A 15,497-nucleotide genomic window follows, 5' to 3' on the forward strand; every position below is an offset into this window, starting at 1 on the left:
CTGTTCCTGTGGCCCTCCAAGGGTCAACCCCCCAAAATCTTTTATTTGCTCCAAAATGGTCCAAAATTTCTTGGAAATATGTGAGCATTTTGCCATGTTTCCATTCATTTTAGGCCAGTTTTAAAAGAGGAAGTCAACAGAAAGTGCCTTTTACTTACTTCCTATTGTGGAAAAGCCTCTCCTGGGCCTAAAATATCCAGAAGAGTTTTTAAAGAGGCAAAAAGGCCTCTCCGCCCTCAGGACATGGGGAGATGGAAATATGTATTTGATTTTACTTTATTCTGTGATAGGGAATACAGATATCCTGGAGGGCTAATGTAAACCCTTAGCCTTTCACATTTGTCCAGCTGCCTAGGAGAAACTTCCCTTCACATTGATGTGCTGCTGACTCCCTCAAACATATCCTACTCTTTCTTTCAAGCCTGAATCAAAACCAAGATTTCCTGACCAGGTGGGAATGAGCGCAGCAAAGCTAAAGCAATTGTGATCATCAGTTCCTTTTCTCTTGAATGGTTAACATTTTGCACAGAATGGTCTCGTGATCCACTTTTCATATGTGACGTTCGCATCTGCTCTGCCTCCCTTCACACATCTGACGAAGGGAATGCCAATTGTGGAGCTTAGAAAGGTTACTTTTTTGGAACCCAAGCCTGTTTGGGGCATTCCAGAAGTTGCTGTTGAAATAAGGTCATTTCCCAAGCTTTGGCCCAAGTCCACAGATGATAATGGCCCTTCTGTCCCACATCAGCTTGCACCTCCAAAGTTCTCAGCTGGTTTTGCTACAAATGTCTAGCATGCTGCTAGTCCCTGGGGAAAATTACTCCCTAGGTAAGAGTAGTGTGGACAGCAGCTTTAAATAAGAGGACCAACATCAATGAAGAAGGGAGGAGAAAGGAAAAGCTGACCCACCACCACAGCTAACTGTCACCACACCCAGGACCAAGAGACGCCTGCCCTTACCGTATATTCCATCACTGGCAGTATGGATGCTGGACAGCCCCACGTCTCGGGAGTCAAACCTGTAGTTCAGTGATAAAGAGGGAATTAGCCAGGATTGCCCGGGGCCACTGAAAAAGAGGCCGTGGAGGAGTGTGGTATCAACGGGAAAAGGCTGTCCCCCAACCCAGTTTGTGCTGGAAGAACACATAGGTCACCCATGCATCTAAGGAAGTAGATTCAAGTCTTCAAAAGCTCATGCTACCAGCTTCTTCAGCTCAGTTAGTCTCAAAGGTGCTACCCTTTGCATACAATTACATTTTTTGGATTACAACTCCTAGAATCCCTTAGCCAGCAGTCACTGGAAGATTCTCGACTGATTTGAGCTAAACCTGTAAATCTTTGACTACAGATGACTAATAGCAGCTGATAATCTCGCTACACGTTGGGTTAATATTCAGCACATCTGAGTGCTCACTCTGCCTGCCTTTCTCTGCCTAACAAGAAGTCAGGGAGGAGGTGTTCTGGAGGGGCTACAAGTCCCAGAATCCCTCAATCAATTCTGGAAGTTGTGACCTGAAAAGATAATATTTCCAAACCCTCCACATTCGCTAGGGTTAGGGACACAAGACCCCTGGGAAAGCTGAAAACCCATTTTTAAAAACCTGAATGAACATCTCTCTAGGAATCTTTAGGTCCTCCAGAGCAATTCTATTGTTAAGATCTGCCAGATGTTGACATGAAATCTCTCTAGAGGACCTAAAAATGCCTAGAGAGGTGTTCTCTCTAGGAATCTCTAGTTCCTCCAGCGTCACTTTGAGCAGAAGTTGACAACAGAGTCATTTTGGAGGACCTAGAGATTCCTAGAGGGATTACATTAATCAAAACCATGAATAATCAAATTCGCAAATGTGGAGGGTCAGCTATATTTCTTAATGTTCAACTGAAAATTTTAGTAACTCCAATGCTGAAAATTTAGGGACTGGGGGCAAATTTCATGTGGGGGAGGAGTAGATGCCCTTATATCCCATTCCCAGTCATACATCCCTGGGTCTTAGTCAGGCCTAAGGCTGCAATGCTGGCCTATCCAAGAGGCTGCTATCCCCTTCCCAGCATGAATGTGCCACCTGGGGCTGCTCATTTCCGGCCCATGGGTTCACTCCCAAGACAGAATCTCTGGCCGGTGGAAAGAGATGGTGGAAGGAGACGTGGCACTCTCACCGTGACCTACTTATGACTCTGCAAGTGCGCCTATCCCTTCAGCACTCCCCAGGCACAGTCAGGAAAAGCATTCCTTGTTTCTAGCTACCAACAGAGGAAGTATATGGGTCAGGAATGGAGAAGGATGTGTGTTGAAGAGGACTGACCACAAACTTTTACTTTTCGCTACACACACACACACACACTCTTAGAAAGGAATAAAACCAAACAAAAACAAACCATGGGTAGTGAGGGAGAGAAAGAGAGAAAAAGAAGAACCAAAACCTCACCCCTTCTGGAATCACTCTTCCTCTTCCTAGAAGAAACAGAGAACTGCTTAACATTTTTTAAAAAGAAGAAACCACGGCAAGGTTGGGCTCCTTTTTGCAGGCCATTCCAATTTTAAAAAGTCATGAAATCTGAGATATTAGCCATCCCTCTCTGGGCAGGACTGAACAGATACCCAATCCCTGCAATCCATAAATTCCTTCTTTTGTCCTCGGAAGATTCCCCCAGGTGATCGGGAGGCCACGGCCAAAGCTGAATGGGCAAATAACTCAGACCCAGAGCTTGGAAAAAGCTGCAGGCTTTTTGGACTACAACTCCCAGAGCTCCCCAGTGGCCACACCAGCTGGGGGATTCTTGGAGCTGTAGCTTCCTTCCCATGAGCAACTTTGCCAAGCTGCTGAAATCTTATTTTCTTTTAGACTGGACTTTCTGCCCACACCCCACACAGCCCCAGAGGACTGTAAGTTTTATTTTAAAGAGACAGGACAGCACACGCGAGACTCTTAAACGCTAGAGGAGAGTCTGCCATAATTTTATTTTATTTAAATGCCACTTTTCTCTCAGCATGGGACCAGCCTGGCTTGTGTGTGCATGCATGTGCCTTCAAGTCATCTGTCGACTTATGGCAACCCCACCTGAACATCCTGAGAGTAAGGGCTGTTCAACAGTGGAACACACTTCCTCAGAGAATGGTGGAGTTTCCCTCCTTGGAGGGCTTGAAGCAGAGGCTGAATGGCCATCTGTCAGGGATGCTCTGATTGAGAGTTCCTGCATGGCAGAAGGGGATGGACTGGATGGCCCTTGGGGTCTCTTCCAACTCTAGGATTCTATGAATTTCATATGGTTTTTAAAGGAAAGGAATACTCAGAAGTGGTTTTGCTATTTCTTTCCTCTGAAATACAGACTACAGCAGCTGGTATTTTTTGATGGTCTCCCATCCAGTCAGAGCTGACCTTGCTTAGCTTCCAAGATCAGACAGGATCTGGTGCCTTTAAAGTGCTGAGGGCTTTCAACATGGCTTACTTGGTTTTTTTTAGCTTACTTTTGCATCCAACATGACTTTAAACAGCTAAAACGTTATAATTAAAAAGTGAAAACACAAAAAAGCTATCACATTGACTTGTTGAACAGCTGTTGTGTGTCCTTAAGTTGTTTCCAACTTATGGTGACCCTAATGTGAATCTATCATAGGGTTTTCTTGGCAAAATTTGTTCAGAGAGGGGCTTGCCTTTGCTGTCCACTGAGGCTGAGAGTGTGTGACTTGCCCAGTGGATTTCCATGGCTGAGTGGGGATTGGAACCCTGGTCTCCAGAGTCACAGCCCTGTGCTCAAACCACTACTCCATGGTGGCAACATAGTAAAGAAGATAAAAGGAAGAAGACAGCACACTCTGCTAAAAGACCCAGTTCATAGCCAAAGCCCTTTCTAAATAAAAAGATTCGCTAAATAAAAAGGGGGTCAACCAAGTCTCCTATAGGAAGGAATGCAACAGCCTGGGAGCCACCACCAAGAAAGCTCTACCCCATTTACTCATCAAATGTGGCCTAAAAGCATCAGATCCTGTCTGATCTCAGAAGCTAAGCAGGATCAGCCCTGGTTAGTATTTGGATGGAAAACTGCCAACAAATACCAGGTTCTATTGGCCCTATTTCAGACAAAAGAAGTGGCAAAACTATCTCTGAGTATTCCTTGCCTAAAAAAACCCTATGAAATTCATGAAGTTGCCATACGTTGGCAGGCGACTTCAAGGCACCTACACATATCCTCTGTCCAATATCTAAAACCTTTCCCAAGACTCATTACTGCTTTGTGACATCCCCATCCTTGAAGATGGAGAGCAAGAGAAGAAATTAGAGAAGCATGTGGCTATGTCCCCATAGATGCAGGCCAATGACATTACCTGCTAAGATCTACACAGAAGCCTTGTGGATCTCAACAGATGTCCTCAGTGTGCATAAAGCAATTGGGCAGATGCTTCTCAGAGCTCAGTTGGGCAGATGGTTCTCAGTAGAGGAAGAGCCACCTTCAGTCACTTCTGGGAGAAAGGTGGCATACAAATGAAGTAAGAAAGTAAGTAAATCTCCTCATCTCTCTACTACCAACAGAATGGCCATGTGGGAGGATCTCAGCACAGCAGCGAGTCCTGGGAGCGGTGACTTGGGATCCATAGCAGAGTTTCACTCATAGAAATCTTCCACTATGCTTCATTATGTAAGACCACAACCATACACTTTTTGCCTCATTGCAACAGTACTGCTCCACAAGTCCAGATGTGACACTCTTAACAAAGTAGTTCTCAACCTTTGGTCCTTTAGATTTTTGAGACTTCAATTCCCAGAATTCCTGAACAATGACTGGGACTTCTGGGAATTGAAGTCCAAAACATCTGGAATCCCAAAGTTTGAGAGCCACTGCTTACCACAACCATTCAGTCTTTTTTTCAAAAACCCCACCAAAAAAAACCCTACTCTAGTTTGTCCATGTTCTAATGCTGGCAGAATATCCTTTGCCCAACTTGGGATCTCCTTGATTTATATGATGACCGACTGCTTCTATCATAACCATGCTGGCTGTGGATGACTGGGACTGCAGTCCAACCAAGGGAAATGGGCATGGGTTTGGGTGAAGTTAGAGTTAGACATTCTGGGGAGACAACCATTTCCAGAGGTGGCATGCTTTCTCTGGGATGGGGAAGCATGTAGACAGCACTGAACTCCAACTCTCACCAGTACTGACCAGCATAACCAGTGGCTGGACTGATGTGAACTGCAGCATCATCTGGTGGGCCACAAGTTCCCCATCTTTGTTCTTCACAAAGCCAATGCCTAAGCCATTTTGCTAATGCCATTTTGAGTAGGCCTAGCGAATCAAGCACTAAATATCAACACAACTTAGGAAAATCCTATTGATTCAATGGATCTCCTTTAATTTGGACTAGCAAGAGAATTTAGGCTGACCAGCTCAAAAGAGGGAAGTATGAGTCTGAGGTCTAATGGAAGAGCTCAGGAAAGCTACCTTTTAAAACTACAACTCTCAGAATCTCCCAGCCAGCATAAACCCCATAGTAACTCTGTCCTACCTGTCCTGTTCCTACCTGACCAGGACAGCTTGCCTCTGACCTTACAGTATTATTGCTGTAATTTGTGATTTATGATGTTTTAACTGTTGTATTATTGTTGTTCACCGCTATGATCCTTGGAATAGCGGTATATAAATAAACCATATTATTATTATTATTATTATTATTATTATTACAAGGTTACTAATCACTTAACCAACCAACATGATACCAAAGAGAGATACAGAATACTTTAAATCCCCTTGTTTGCTTGTTTAACATACTATCCTTTCCCAACCAAGGTCCCACCAGAGGTTATCTCCCACAGCCCTGACCAATGGTGATGGGAATGATGGGAACTGTAGGCAGAACCAGTCCTTCCATTAGGCAAGGCAAAGCAGCAGTGTGTGGTGGAAGATTTGGGGACATTACAAAAGGGCAACAAACTGTTGTTTGTACTTTGCCATGGTCATTTCAACCATTTGGGTTGACTGAAAACATAAAGTAGAGAAAGTATTTCAAGCATACAAAGAGAGCAACATCTTAGCAAACAAAGTTAACGTTATTGGGTCAATTTTCATTGCCAGGAAGAGAAGTGAAATACTTGTGTGACTGGCTGGGGCTGGCTTGGGTCACCGTCAAACAGCAAAATACCTTGGGTTGGCTGGATTACAACTTAGGTGCTCAATTGTAACTCCCAGAATCCTTTCAAACATCGTAGCCACCAAGGGATTCTGGGAGATGTTATCAAAAAAAAGGTAAATGTTCCAAGCTCAGGAAACATGTAGAAGGACCTGGGTTGGGGATGACCCGGGATGGAGCTTCTTTGCTTGGCAGTGGGTTGCTGGGATTCCAGCTACTCTTCCCTTCTGCTAGCCCAGGTCTACTCAACAGGAAGCAACAGAGCCGCTCCAAAAAAACAGCATTCAGAAAGGAAACCACCTCTTCTTTCCCTCACACCCCCAGCCCCTTATGAAAAGCCATTTTCCTGTAACTCATCTTCTGACTCAGTGTTTGTTGGCTCTGTTGGAGTGACAAGACTGTGGGGGAGGAGTAGGGTCATAGGGTCCAAGGGAAGGGGTGAGATGATTTTGCAAACACAGTTTTAGGGAAAGGAAGAGCCATGATGCACTAATTCATGAGTATTGCTGGGAGTAACTAAGGGCTCGAACAGACAGGCCAAAATAAAGCTGCTTCAGGTCACATTGGAGGTATGCTATTTAAATGACACACACATCTTAAGAGGCCAGAAGCTGAGCCAAAGCTGCGCCCTGGTCCTTAGGCCTGGAGCGTGGCTTTGGGGCAGCTTCCGGCCTCTTAGGACGCATGCAGCATTTAAACAACATACCTCCAAAGTGACATGAAGCAGCTTTATTTTGGCCTGTCTGTTCGGGTCCTAAAGGACTAAGAAGAGGCTGCATATTTTGCTCTGAAGTAGGTTAAGCCACACAAGGAACTAGACTTAAAAGCTATGTAACAGGAGCATCGGCGGACATAGATCTCTAATGAAAGACGGGTTAGTTCCAAGTGACACAGAATCATGCACCCAAATCCTGGGCAGAGCTTAGAAAACACTACTCTTTTGGGTCATAGATCTCAGAATTATCTGGCTAGCATCTAGCCAGGAGATTCTGGGAGCTGTAGTCCAAAAGGTAAAGCTGAAGTCCAAGTCCTATCTCATATGTTCCTATGCTGTTGCTTGAAGAATAGATCAGTATTTGCTACTGTGACAGTCTATCCACTTCTATAGAGCTTTTTGGTATGCAAAGAGGAGATGAATACAATCTCTTAAGGCATGTTCATTGCTTCTGTGGCAGAGCAACAAGCCCCTAAAAGCCTGGCAACTTGATTCAAATGCCCCTCTCCACCCTCAACATCCTCTTGCATTGCACATAAAGGCAGACAAGTTACCATACATTGGTTATCAAAAACTGAAGGAAAGATGAAGCCAGTTGGAAGTGGCCTTCGAGGTGATCTAGTCCAACCCACTGAACACAAACATCTTGCAATGACAGATGGCCACCCTACTTCTGTGTCTGTACCTCCAACGAAGGAAACCCTGCTGCCTCCAGCACCAAACATGTCATGCTATATAAGGAGTTACCACTAATGCTTCAACAAAATCTGCCTCCCTGCTATTTCCATTCCTCAGAGCAACTGAAAACAAGTCTGCTCCACTTTTTGCACTGCAGCCCTTTAAATACATGACAGACAGCTACAGAGCCTCCCTTTAATTGTTTCTTCTCCAAACCTAACATACAATCATAAAGTTGGAAGAGACCTCAAGGGCCATCCAGTCAAACCCCCTGCCATGCAGGAAGACACAACCAAAGCACTCTTGACAGATGGCCATCCAGCCTCTGTTTAAAAACCTCCAAAGAGTCTACCATTTTCCGAGGCATTGTCTTCCACTGTAAAATAGCTCTTAACATCCATGAGGTTCTTCCTAATGTTGAGATGGAATCTTTTTTCCTGTATATCCAGCTCTTTCACCATTTCTCAAGGCCCTTGGCTTCATCCCAACTCTACCATTCCCTGTCAACTTGGCTGCCCTATCTCCAAGGCAGGGATAGGTGACAGTGGTCACCCCAGTGGTTTTGGCCTATTTGGTTGATGTTTGTTGTTAACTGCCCTCAAGTCAGTTCCAATTCATAGTGACCCTATGGATGAGCCACTTCCAAGATCCCCTGTCCTCCACTGCTCTGCTCAGGCCCTGCAAGTTCAGGCCTATGACCTCCCTAACTGACCAATGACAATCCACATTCAGCACAACCAATGGTGGGAAATGATGGAAGCTCATTCCTCCTCTAAGGAGATGGACCAATGAAATTATCAGAAGCTTCGGAAGCCAAGAATACTCACATACTGAAGTCTGTCTGCTGCATCTCTGCATGGGACAACCTCTTTCCAATCAGCTTGCTTCAAACAAGTATACTTGATAGTGATCTTCTGTACTACAACTCTCAGAATCTCTGGCAGATTCTGAGAGCTGTAATACAAAAAGCATACAATTCATTTGGCTCATTCAGTTCCTGGGGAGGCAGCAACATGGACTGTCTTTGGACAAACATTTATCTAATATCTGGGAATGAGTTATCGTTTACAGCAGTATTTCTTAAGCTATCTGATGTGGGGGACCAGCAATTATCTTTCCCAATGTGCGAAGGGCCAGCATCATGTTTGTGACCACTGCCTACAATAGTTTCTTTCTTTCCTGGAAAACTCACCAGGAACTGGCAGATGACAACCCAGGGACTGGCACCAGTCCAGAGACCACCACTTTGAGTAGCGCTGGTTTAGACCTCATCTTCTTCACTATCATTGCTTTCAACTCACAGCAAGAAGCAGCTGAGGAGTGGCAAACATATCCTTTGTGTGCCTGACTCCCCAGATTCAATTCCTGGCCTCTCCAGCAAACCAACCAACCAACAAATAGTGAGCAGATAAGGAAGAAGACTATTATCTCTCCCAAAGCCTGAGCAGTCAGTGTAGGATGCCAGCGATTCTCAACTTTTGGCCCTCCAGGTGAGACCCATAATCTTTGACTGTTGACTGGCATTTCTAGGAGCTGAAAGCATCCAGAGGCTCTATGGTTGAGAACTACTATTACTGCAACAGTCTGAACCGGTATAAGGCAGGTCCCGATCGGAAACAGACCTTTGCGCATTAGCATGAGGACTAGATTTTGATTTACCTTTTAGGGGAAAGACCGAGCTTAGGTCCCAGATTCAATCTCTGGCATCTTCAGACAGAGCTAGGAAAAACTGTCTGAAATCCTGGTGTGTCTGGAAAGAACTGGAGAGAACTCCTGCCTGAAATCCTGAAGAGACCCTGCCTGTAAGTGTTAACACTGAGTTGCACGGATTAGCCGTCCAATTGTGTCTAAGTCAGCATCCCGGTTCTTGCAATGGGGGGATGCAGACTTAAAGAAAAGGTAAATTCTCCTCACACAGGACCCCACACACAAGCTTAGGCGGGTGGAGAGAAGAGACAGAATCTGACACCAATACTCCAATCTGAGTAATTCCCCCTTTCTGTCACAACGATAGTGGTGACATCAAGGGCTCTGAGTGATTTATTTCCCTGTAACTCATTCCTCCTGTTTTGTTAAAATCCCTGGGTCATGGTATAGGTAGACTAATCAAAACTACATGGAAACATCTGCCTGGAAGGACTCTGACATTTTGTAATCAAACTGTGTTGCTCATTGCTTACTCACAACTGTCTTTTAAAAACCCAACCCTCAGCAGTAGGGGTTTCACAATGGGAAGGGACACATTTGTATGTTCAGTCAGAACGGCAACCCTACTTGTTCCCTCTCCACAGCAACATAGCTATATGCATACTAACAGAAAAAGAGCCAACCATTAAAATCCACTTAAAGGTAACAATGGGCCGGAACAGACAGGCTGAAATAAAGCTGCTTCGGGTCACTTTGGAGGTCTGCTGTTTAAATGATGTATGCGTCCTAAGAGGCTGGAAGCCACTCCAAAGCTACGCTCCAGTCCTAAGGACTAGAGCACAGCCTTGGCGCAGCTTCTGGCCTCTTAAGATGTGTTTGTTATTTAAACAGCATACCTCCAAAGTGACCCAAAGCAGCTTTATTTGGGCCCAAAGATATGTCAGAGAAAAGATACAACAGCAATGGTGAATACTGTGGACCAACGAGGCTATTTTGTCTCTACAACTCATTACCAAAATAGAATCTCCAAGAGTCATATGAAAGCCCAGGTTAATCGTCACCTCTTCTTCACATCTCCATATCCTCTGCATTTTCTATGTCCGCTTGAAGGGCTTACTCTCTTGTAACCGATGCACCGTAAGCCAAGCAATAAAATGACCAGACTTTCACAGCAGTTCACCTTCTTGTCTCTGGTGGTCACTATCAGAGCTGCTTTTCTCAGATTTACTTGCATAATACCAAGGTTTCAACACTAACATAACTTGATAAGCAGTGCAACAAATCACAAGCCACCCAGGCACTAACAGCATGCAAGAAGTCTGTTGAAATGATGATAGTTAGCAGAGCTAGAAGTTCTTCACCTTGCACTGTCCATCTCACATGCTTTGTATTGCTATGCCAGCAACCTCCACCCCCATTAACCTTTATTTCCCAGAACAGATCATTTTAATCCTCTGCAGACATTTTTGTTTCAGAATCCACACAGCTCTGGATCCACAGTGGAGGCAGAACTATCCTCTGAACAGCTCCAAACAATTTCCCCCAAATTTCAGACACTTGACATGCAAAGTTTTTTAAAAAGTTAAAAAGTACAGAGGACAAAAAAAATGCCCTAAAAATTCAGTTGCTTTTTGCAAGCCACCCAAGGCAAAAGATTGAGTCAGGAAGACAGACACACATACCAGAAATGCTTCATCCTATTTTTTTTTTGGTGAACCAACATGTGGGGAAGCAGAAGTGATATGCGCTGACTATAACTAGGTGGAACTCAGGCCTGTTCCAGACTGCCAAAATAAAGCTGCTTCGGGTCTCTTTGGAGGTATGCTGTTTAAATGATGCATGCATCCTAAGAATCCGGAAGCTGCACCAAAGCTGCACTCCAGTGCTTAGGAATGGTGTGTGGCTTTGGCGCGGCCTCCGGACTCTTCGGACCCATGCATCATTTAAATAGCATGCCTCCAAAGAGACCTGAAGCAGCTTTATTTTGGCTGTAACAGGCCTCAGTTTGGAAAAATCATGTATTTTTTCCCATGGCAGAAGACACCAGAACTGATTGGAGGAAGGGGGGGGGGTCAAAGAGTATAAAAACTGACATTAAACCCGACCACATCCTTCAATACACTGGAATCCTCATTGGGATCAGAAAATACCTCTTACACTTCCATGCACTCCATTGTATTTTTATCCGTTGAAGAAGGGTTAATGAATTTTATAGAAGTAATCACACTTCTGGACCATCTCTATCAGCATCTATTTTCCCAGAACGAACAGGCTATATGCTTTTGGGAAACCCACAAGTGGGCATAAAGCTCAGTAATGTGACAGACTACCTCAGGCTGGAGGATCTGTTTAGAGCACACTGTGTTTGAACAACTGTCACACCCCATAACAACCACTGCTTTCTTCCTCCATTAATTTTCTTTCAAAGCAGGGCTGAAGAACCTGTTGCTAGGTATGATTTGGGATAGCAAAATTTATTTAATCATTGTAGTTTTAATCTTAGAAAAACATGCTTGTGGGGTTTTCAACTTTTAGGTGTCAAAATAACTTGGCCCGGTAGAAACCAATATTGTTCAATAGGTGTATAGGTGAATAGGAGGGAAAACGTTAATTTTTCGTGTAAATATATATATATATATATATATATATATATATATATACATACACACATACCACAGCATGGCGTTTTTGTATATGTATCAAATACACAGAATGGAAAGACGGGGAACAGCACCCTGAAGAAGGCTGGGATTAGTCAGCAGGGCTTGAGGCAGCTGCTCTTTGGCTGCATTTGCACTACAGAAATAATGCAGCTTGTTGTTGTTAACCTTCAAGTCGTTTCCAACTATCATGGAGTTTTCTTGGCAAGTTTCTTCGAAGGACTGCCTTCCTCTGAGGCTGAAAGGGTGAGAATTGCCCAGAGTCACCCAGTGGGCTTCATGGTTGAGTGGGGAATCAAACTGTGCTCTCCAGAGTCTTAGACCAGCACTCAAAAACCAGTTTGCCACCACTTTAACTGCCATCCTATGGAATCTTGGGATTCATTGTTTGCTGCGGCATCTCAATTCTCTGACAGAGAAGGTCCCAAGCAAACTGCAGAAATAATCTACTTTGAGACCGCTTTAACTGCCCTGGCTCAATGCTAGGGGATTCTCGGAGCTGTAGTTTTGTGACATTTAGTCTTCTCTGGCAGAGAGCTCTGGTGCCACAACAAACTACAATTCCCTAGCACTGAACCAGCGCAGTTAAAGCAGTCTCAAACTGGATTATCTCCACAGTGTGTTTTTGACTGGAGTTTCACAATATAACAAATCCAAGGATTCCACAGCACTGAGCCATGGCAGCTAAAGTGGAGTAAAACTGGGGACATACTAAAACAAATGACAATATTTGCCCGTCGGGAAGCCATACTTGCCCATAGGGTATCATTGGATAATACCTGCCCATAGAGAAAATAAACTTGCCTATAAAGAATCAATGGAGAATACTTGCCCATAGGGAAACATTGGGAATTACTTGCCCACAGAGATATATAGAATACTTGCCCATAGGGAAACGTTGGAGATGTTTCCTAAGTTTCCCTATAAGCAAGTATTCCCCAATGTATCTCTATGGGTAAGTATTCTGTAATGGTTCTCTATGGGCAAGTATGTTTCCCTATGGGCAAGTACTGGCATTTCTTTTACTATGTCACATCAAATTATATTAATTCTTCCATGCAGTTTATTGTTGCTATAATTACAATGTATTCTTTTTTGTTGCTATAACTACTATGTATATTTGCCCTATTAATTGTTATGTATTTTGCTTTGTTAATTTTATTGTTGCGATAATTACTATGTATTTTTGTGACTATAATTGCTATGTAATTTTTTGTTATTTACTGCTATTGTTAATCGCTATTTTATTTTATTGTTATTGTTTAACGCATTGCCATGTTAGATTTGTTTTTTATTCATGTTTATTGTTATTGCTTTGTATTATCCCCTCTGTTGTAAACCGCCTGGACTCCCAGTGATTGGGTGGCATATAAATAAATCCGATTATTATTATTATTATGCAGTTCAGACGCTTGGAGTACATAGTTTTTTGGTGGGTTTTTCAGGCTCTCAAGCCATGTTCTAGGAGAGTTTATTCCTGACGTTTCACCAGCATCTGTGGATGGCATCTTCAGAGAATGCTGGCATGGAAGAGAATGGGGCACACACACACACACACACACACTGTTGGTTGAGAGGATTCAATTTGCATGTTAATCTGTGTATTGTTCTGTTGCTGAATGGCAAAGCCTCAGGGTTTCTATTTAGTTCATGATCCACTGTCTGCTTGGAAACTCCCCTGACCCTGAGTGACCCTTTGCATTTGCTGGGTCTTGATTTTGGTGTTTTTCAAGACTGGTAGCCACCCTTAGGTTCAAAACAAACTGCAGAAACAATCCAGTTTGAGATCACTTTAACTTCTCTGGTTCAATGCTAGGGAATTCTGGGAACTGTAGTTTTGGGAAACATTTAGCTTTCTCGGTCAGGAAGAGCTCTGGTGCCACAATAAACTGCATTTCCTAGGATTCCCTAACACTGACTCAGGGCAGTTAAAGCAGTCTCAACTGGATTATTTCAGCAGTGTGTTTTGGATCTGTGGCCTGTTACAGACTGCCAAAATAAAGCTGCTTCGGGTCTCTTTGGAGGTATGCTCCGGACTCTTAGAACCATGCATCCCTGCTTCCAGGAGCGCCCCAGCAGCCATTTTCTTAAGCCGGAAAACGCCCAGGTCGCTCCAAAGCCACACTCCATTCCTAAGCTCTGGAGTGCAGCTTTGGTGCAGCTTCGGTGCAGCTTCCAGATTCTTAGGGTGCATGCATCATTTAAATAGCATACCTCTAAAGAGACCCGAAGCAGCTTTATTTTGGCAGTCTGTAACAGGCCTTAGTTAACTTGAAGGGTTTCTTCCTTCCTGTTGAAGTTGTCCAGGGAGTTTATCACACAGGAGGAAAATGTGGCTTTTAAACAGTAATCAACCCATGAAAACTGCGCAACTAACATTAAAACACGATTAAAATGAGATTAACACAAGAGCAATTATACCATGAATAACCAGGGAATAACCAGGCAATAAACTGCAAAAAGTCATTCACGGGAGAAACATGTGAGTGAGGTGCTGCTGTTTCTTGCCTGGTTATTCACGGGATTATGGCACTTGAGCCATGTTTCACTTCAACGTCATGCGAAAACCAATAGTGCAATTGTGGGATTATCATGGGTTAATCGCTGTTTATACTTCCAACTGTCCCCCGTGTGATAAACGCCCAGGTGTTTATGAATCCCAATGCCTTCCCTGCGCGTTCTGACCCGACAATTGTTGGCACAGTCCAGAATTTCAGGGTTTTCCAACAGCATTTTAGCAAAATGGTTGGCAAAAACTATGGACGCCGGTCGTGAAAGCCTTTGACTTCATCTTGGGAGTGCAACTAATCTCTTTTCCTGGATGCAAGCTCCAGGAAAAGAGATTCCAGCCCAACATTAGGAAGAATTTCTTGACAGTAAGAGCTGTTTGACAATGGAAGACACTTCTTCTTCGGAGGGTAGTGGAGTCTCCCTCCTTGGAGGTCTTTAAGCAGAGGCTGGATGGCCATCTGTCAGAGATGCTTTGATTGAGAGTTCCTGCATGGCAGAATGGGGTTGGACTGGATGGCCCTTGGGGTCTCTTCCAATTCTATGATTCTATGTTGAAGGCCTGGAAACCATGAAGCCCTGTGAGGCACCTAGGCGTATTTAGCCTGGGGAAGAGAAGGTCAAGAGGTGTGACATGTTTAAATACTTGAAGGATTGTCATACAGAGAATGGAGCAAGTTTGTTTTCTGCTGCTCCAGAGAATAGGACCCAGAGCAATGGATGCAAGGGACAGGACAGCCCTGTTTAAGTGTTTGAAGGGAGTGATATCCCTTTGTCCAAGGACAGATTGAAGATGGAGCCAGCTTGTTTTCTGCTGCTCCAGAGACTTAGGACCCGGAGCCATGGATGCAAACTGTAGGAAGAAAAGAGATCCCAGCTCACCATTAGGAGGAAGCTCCTGACAGCAAGGGCTGTTTGACAGTGGAACACACTCCTTCCTCGGAGAGTAGAGGTCTTGAAGCAGAGGCTGGACGGCCATCTGTCAATGGGGATGATGCTTTGATTGAGAGTTCCTGCATGGCAGAAGGGGGTCGGACTGGATGGCCCTTGGGGTCTCTTCTATGAGTCTATGATTGAGAGTTCCTGCATTGCATGGGCTTTGACTGAGAGTTCCTGCATGGCAGAAGGGGTCAGACTGGGTGGCCCTTGGGGTCTATGATTGAGA

General features: G+C 44.2%; 1 protein-coding gene across 2 annotated transcripts in view; it reads right to left on the minus strand.

Annotated features, from left to right (window-relative positions):
- The window catches only part of SHC1 (SHC adaptor protein 1), a 55,678-nt gene that overhangs the window by 39,242 nt on the left and 939 nt on the right, over positions 1–15,497 (minus strand). Inside the window, exon 2 of one of the 2 annotated variants that reach the window (XM_089482858.1) lies at positions 961–1,019. The exons of the other annotated variant lie outside the window; for it this stretch is intronic. Coding sequence (XP_089338984.1) covers positions 961–972 — 12 coding nt within the window. The 5' untranslated portion in view covers positions 973–1,019. The remainder of the gene's footprint in view (positions 1–960; positions 1,020–15,497) is intronic. 2 annotated transcript variants of the gene reach the window in all.

This window comes from Sceloporus occidentalis, unplaced genomic scaffold (genome assembly GCF_023333645.1).
Source record: "Sceloporus occidentalis isolate IW3139 unplaced genomic scaffold, rSceOcc1.0.p SCAF_20, whole genome shotgun sequence".
In the NCBI taxonomy this organism is placed as follows: domain Eukaryota; kingdom Metazoa; phylum Chordata; class Lepidosauria; order Squamata; family Phrynosomatidae; genus Sceloporus; species Sceloporus occidentalis.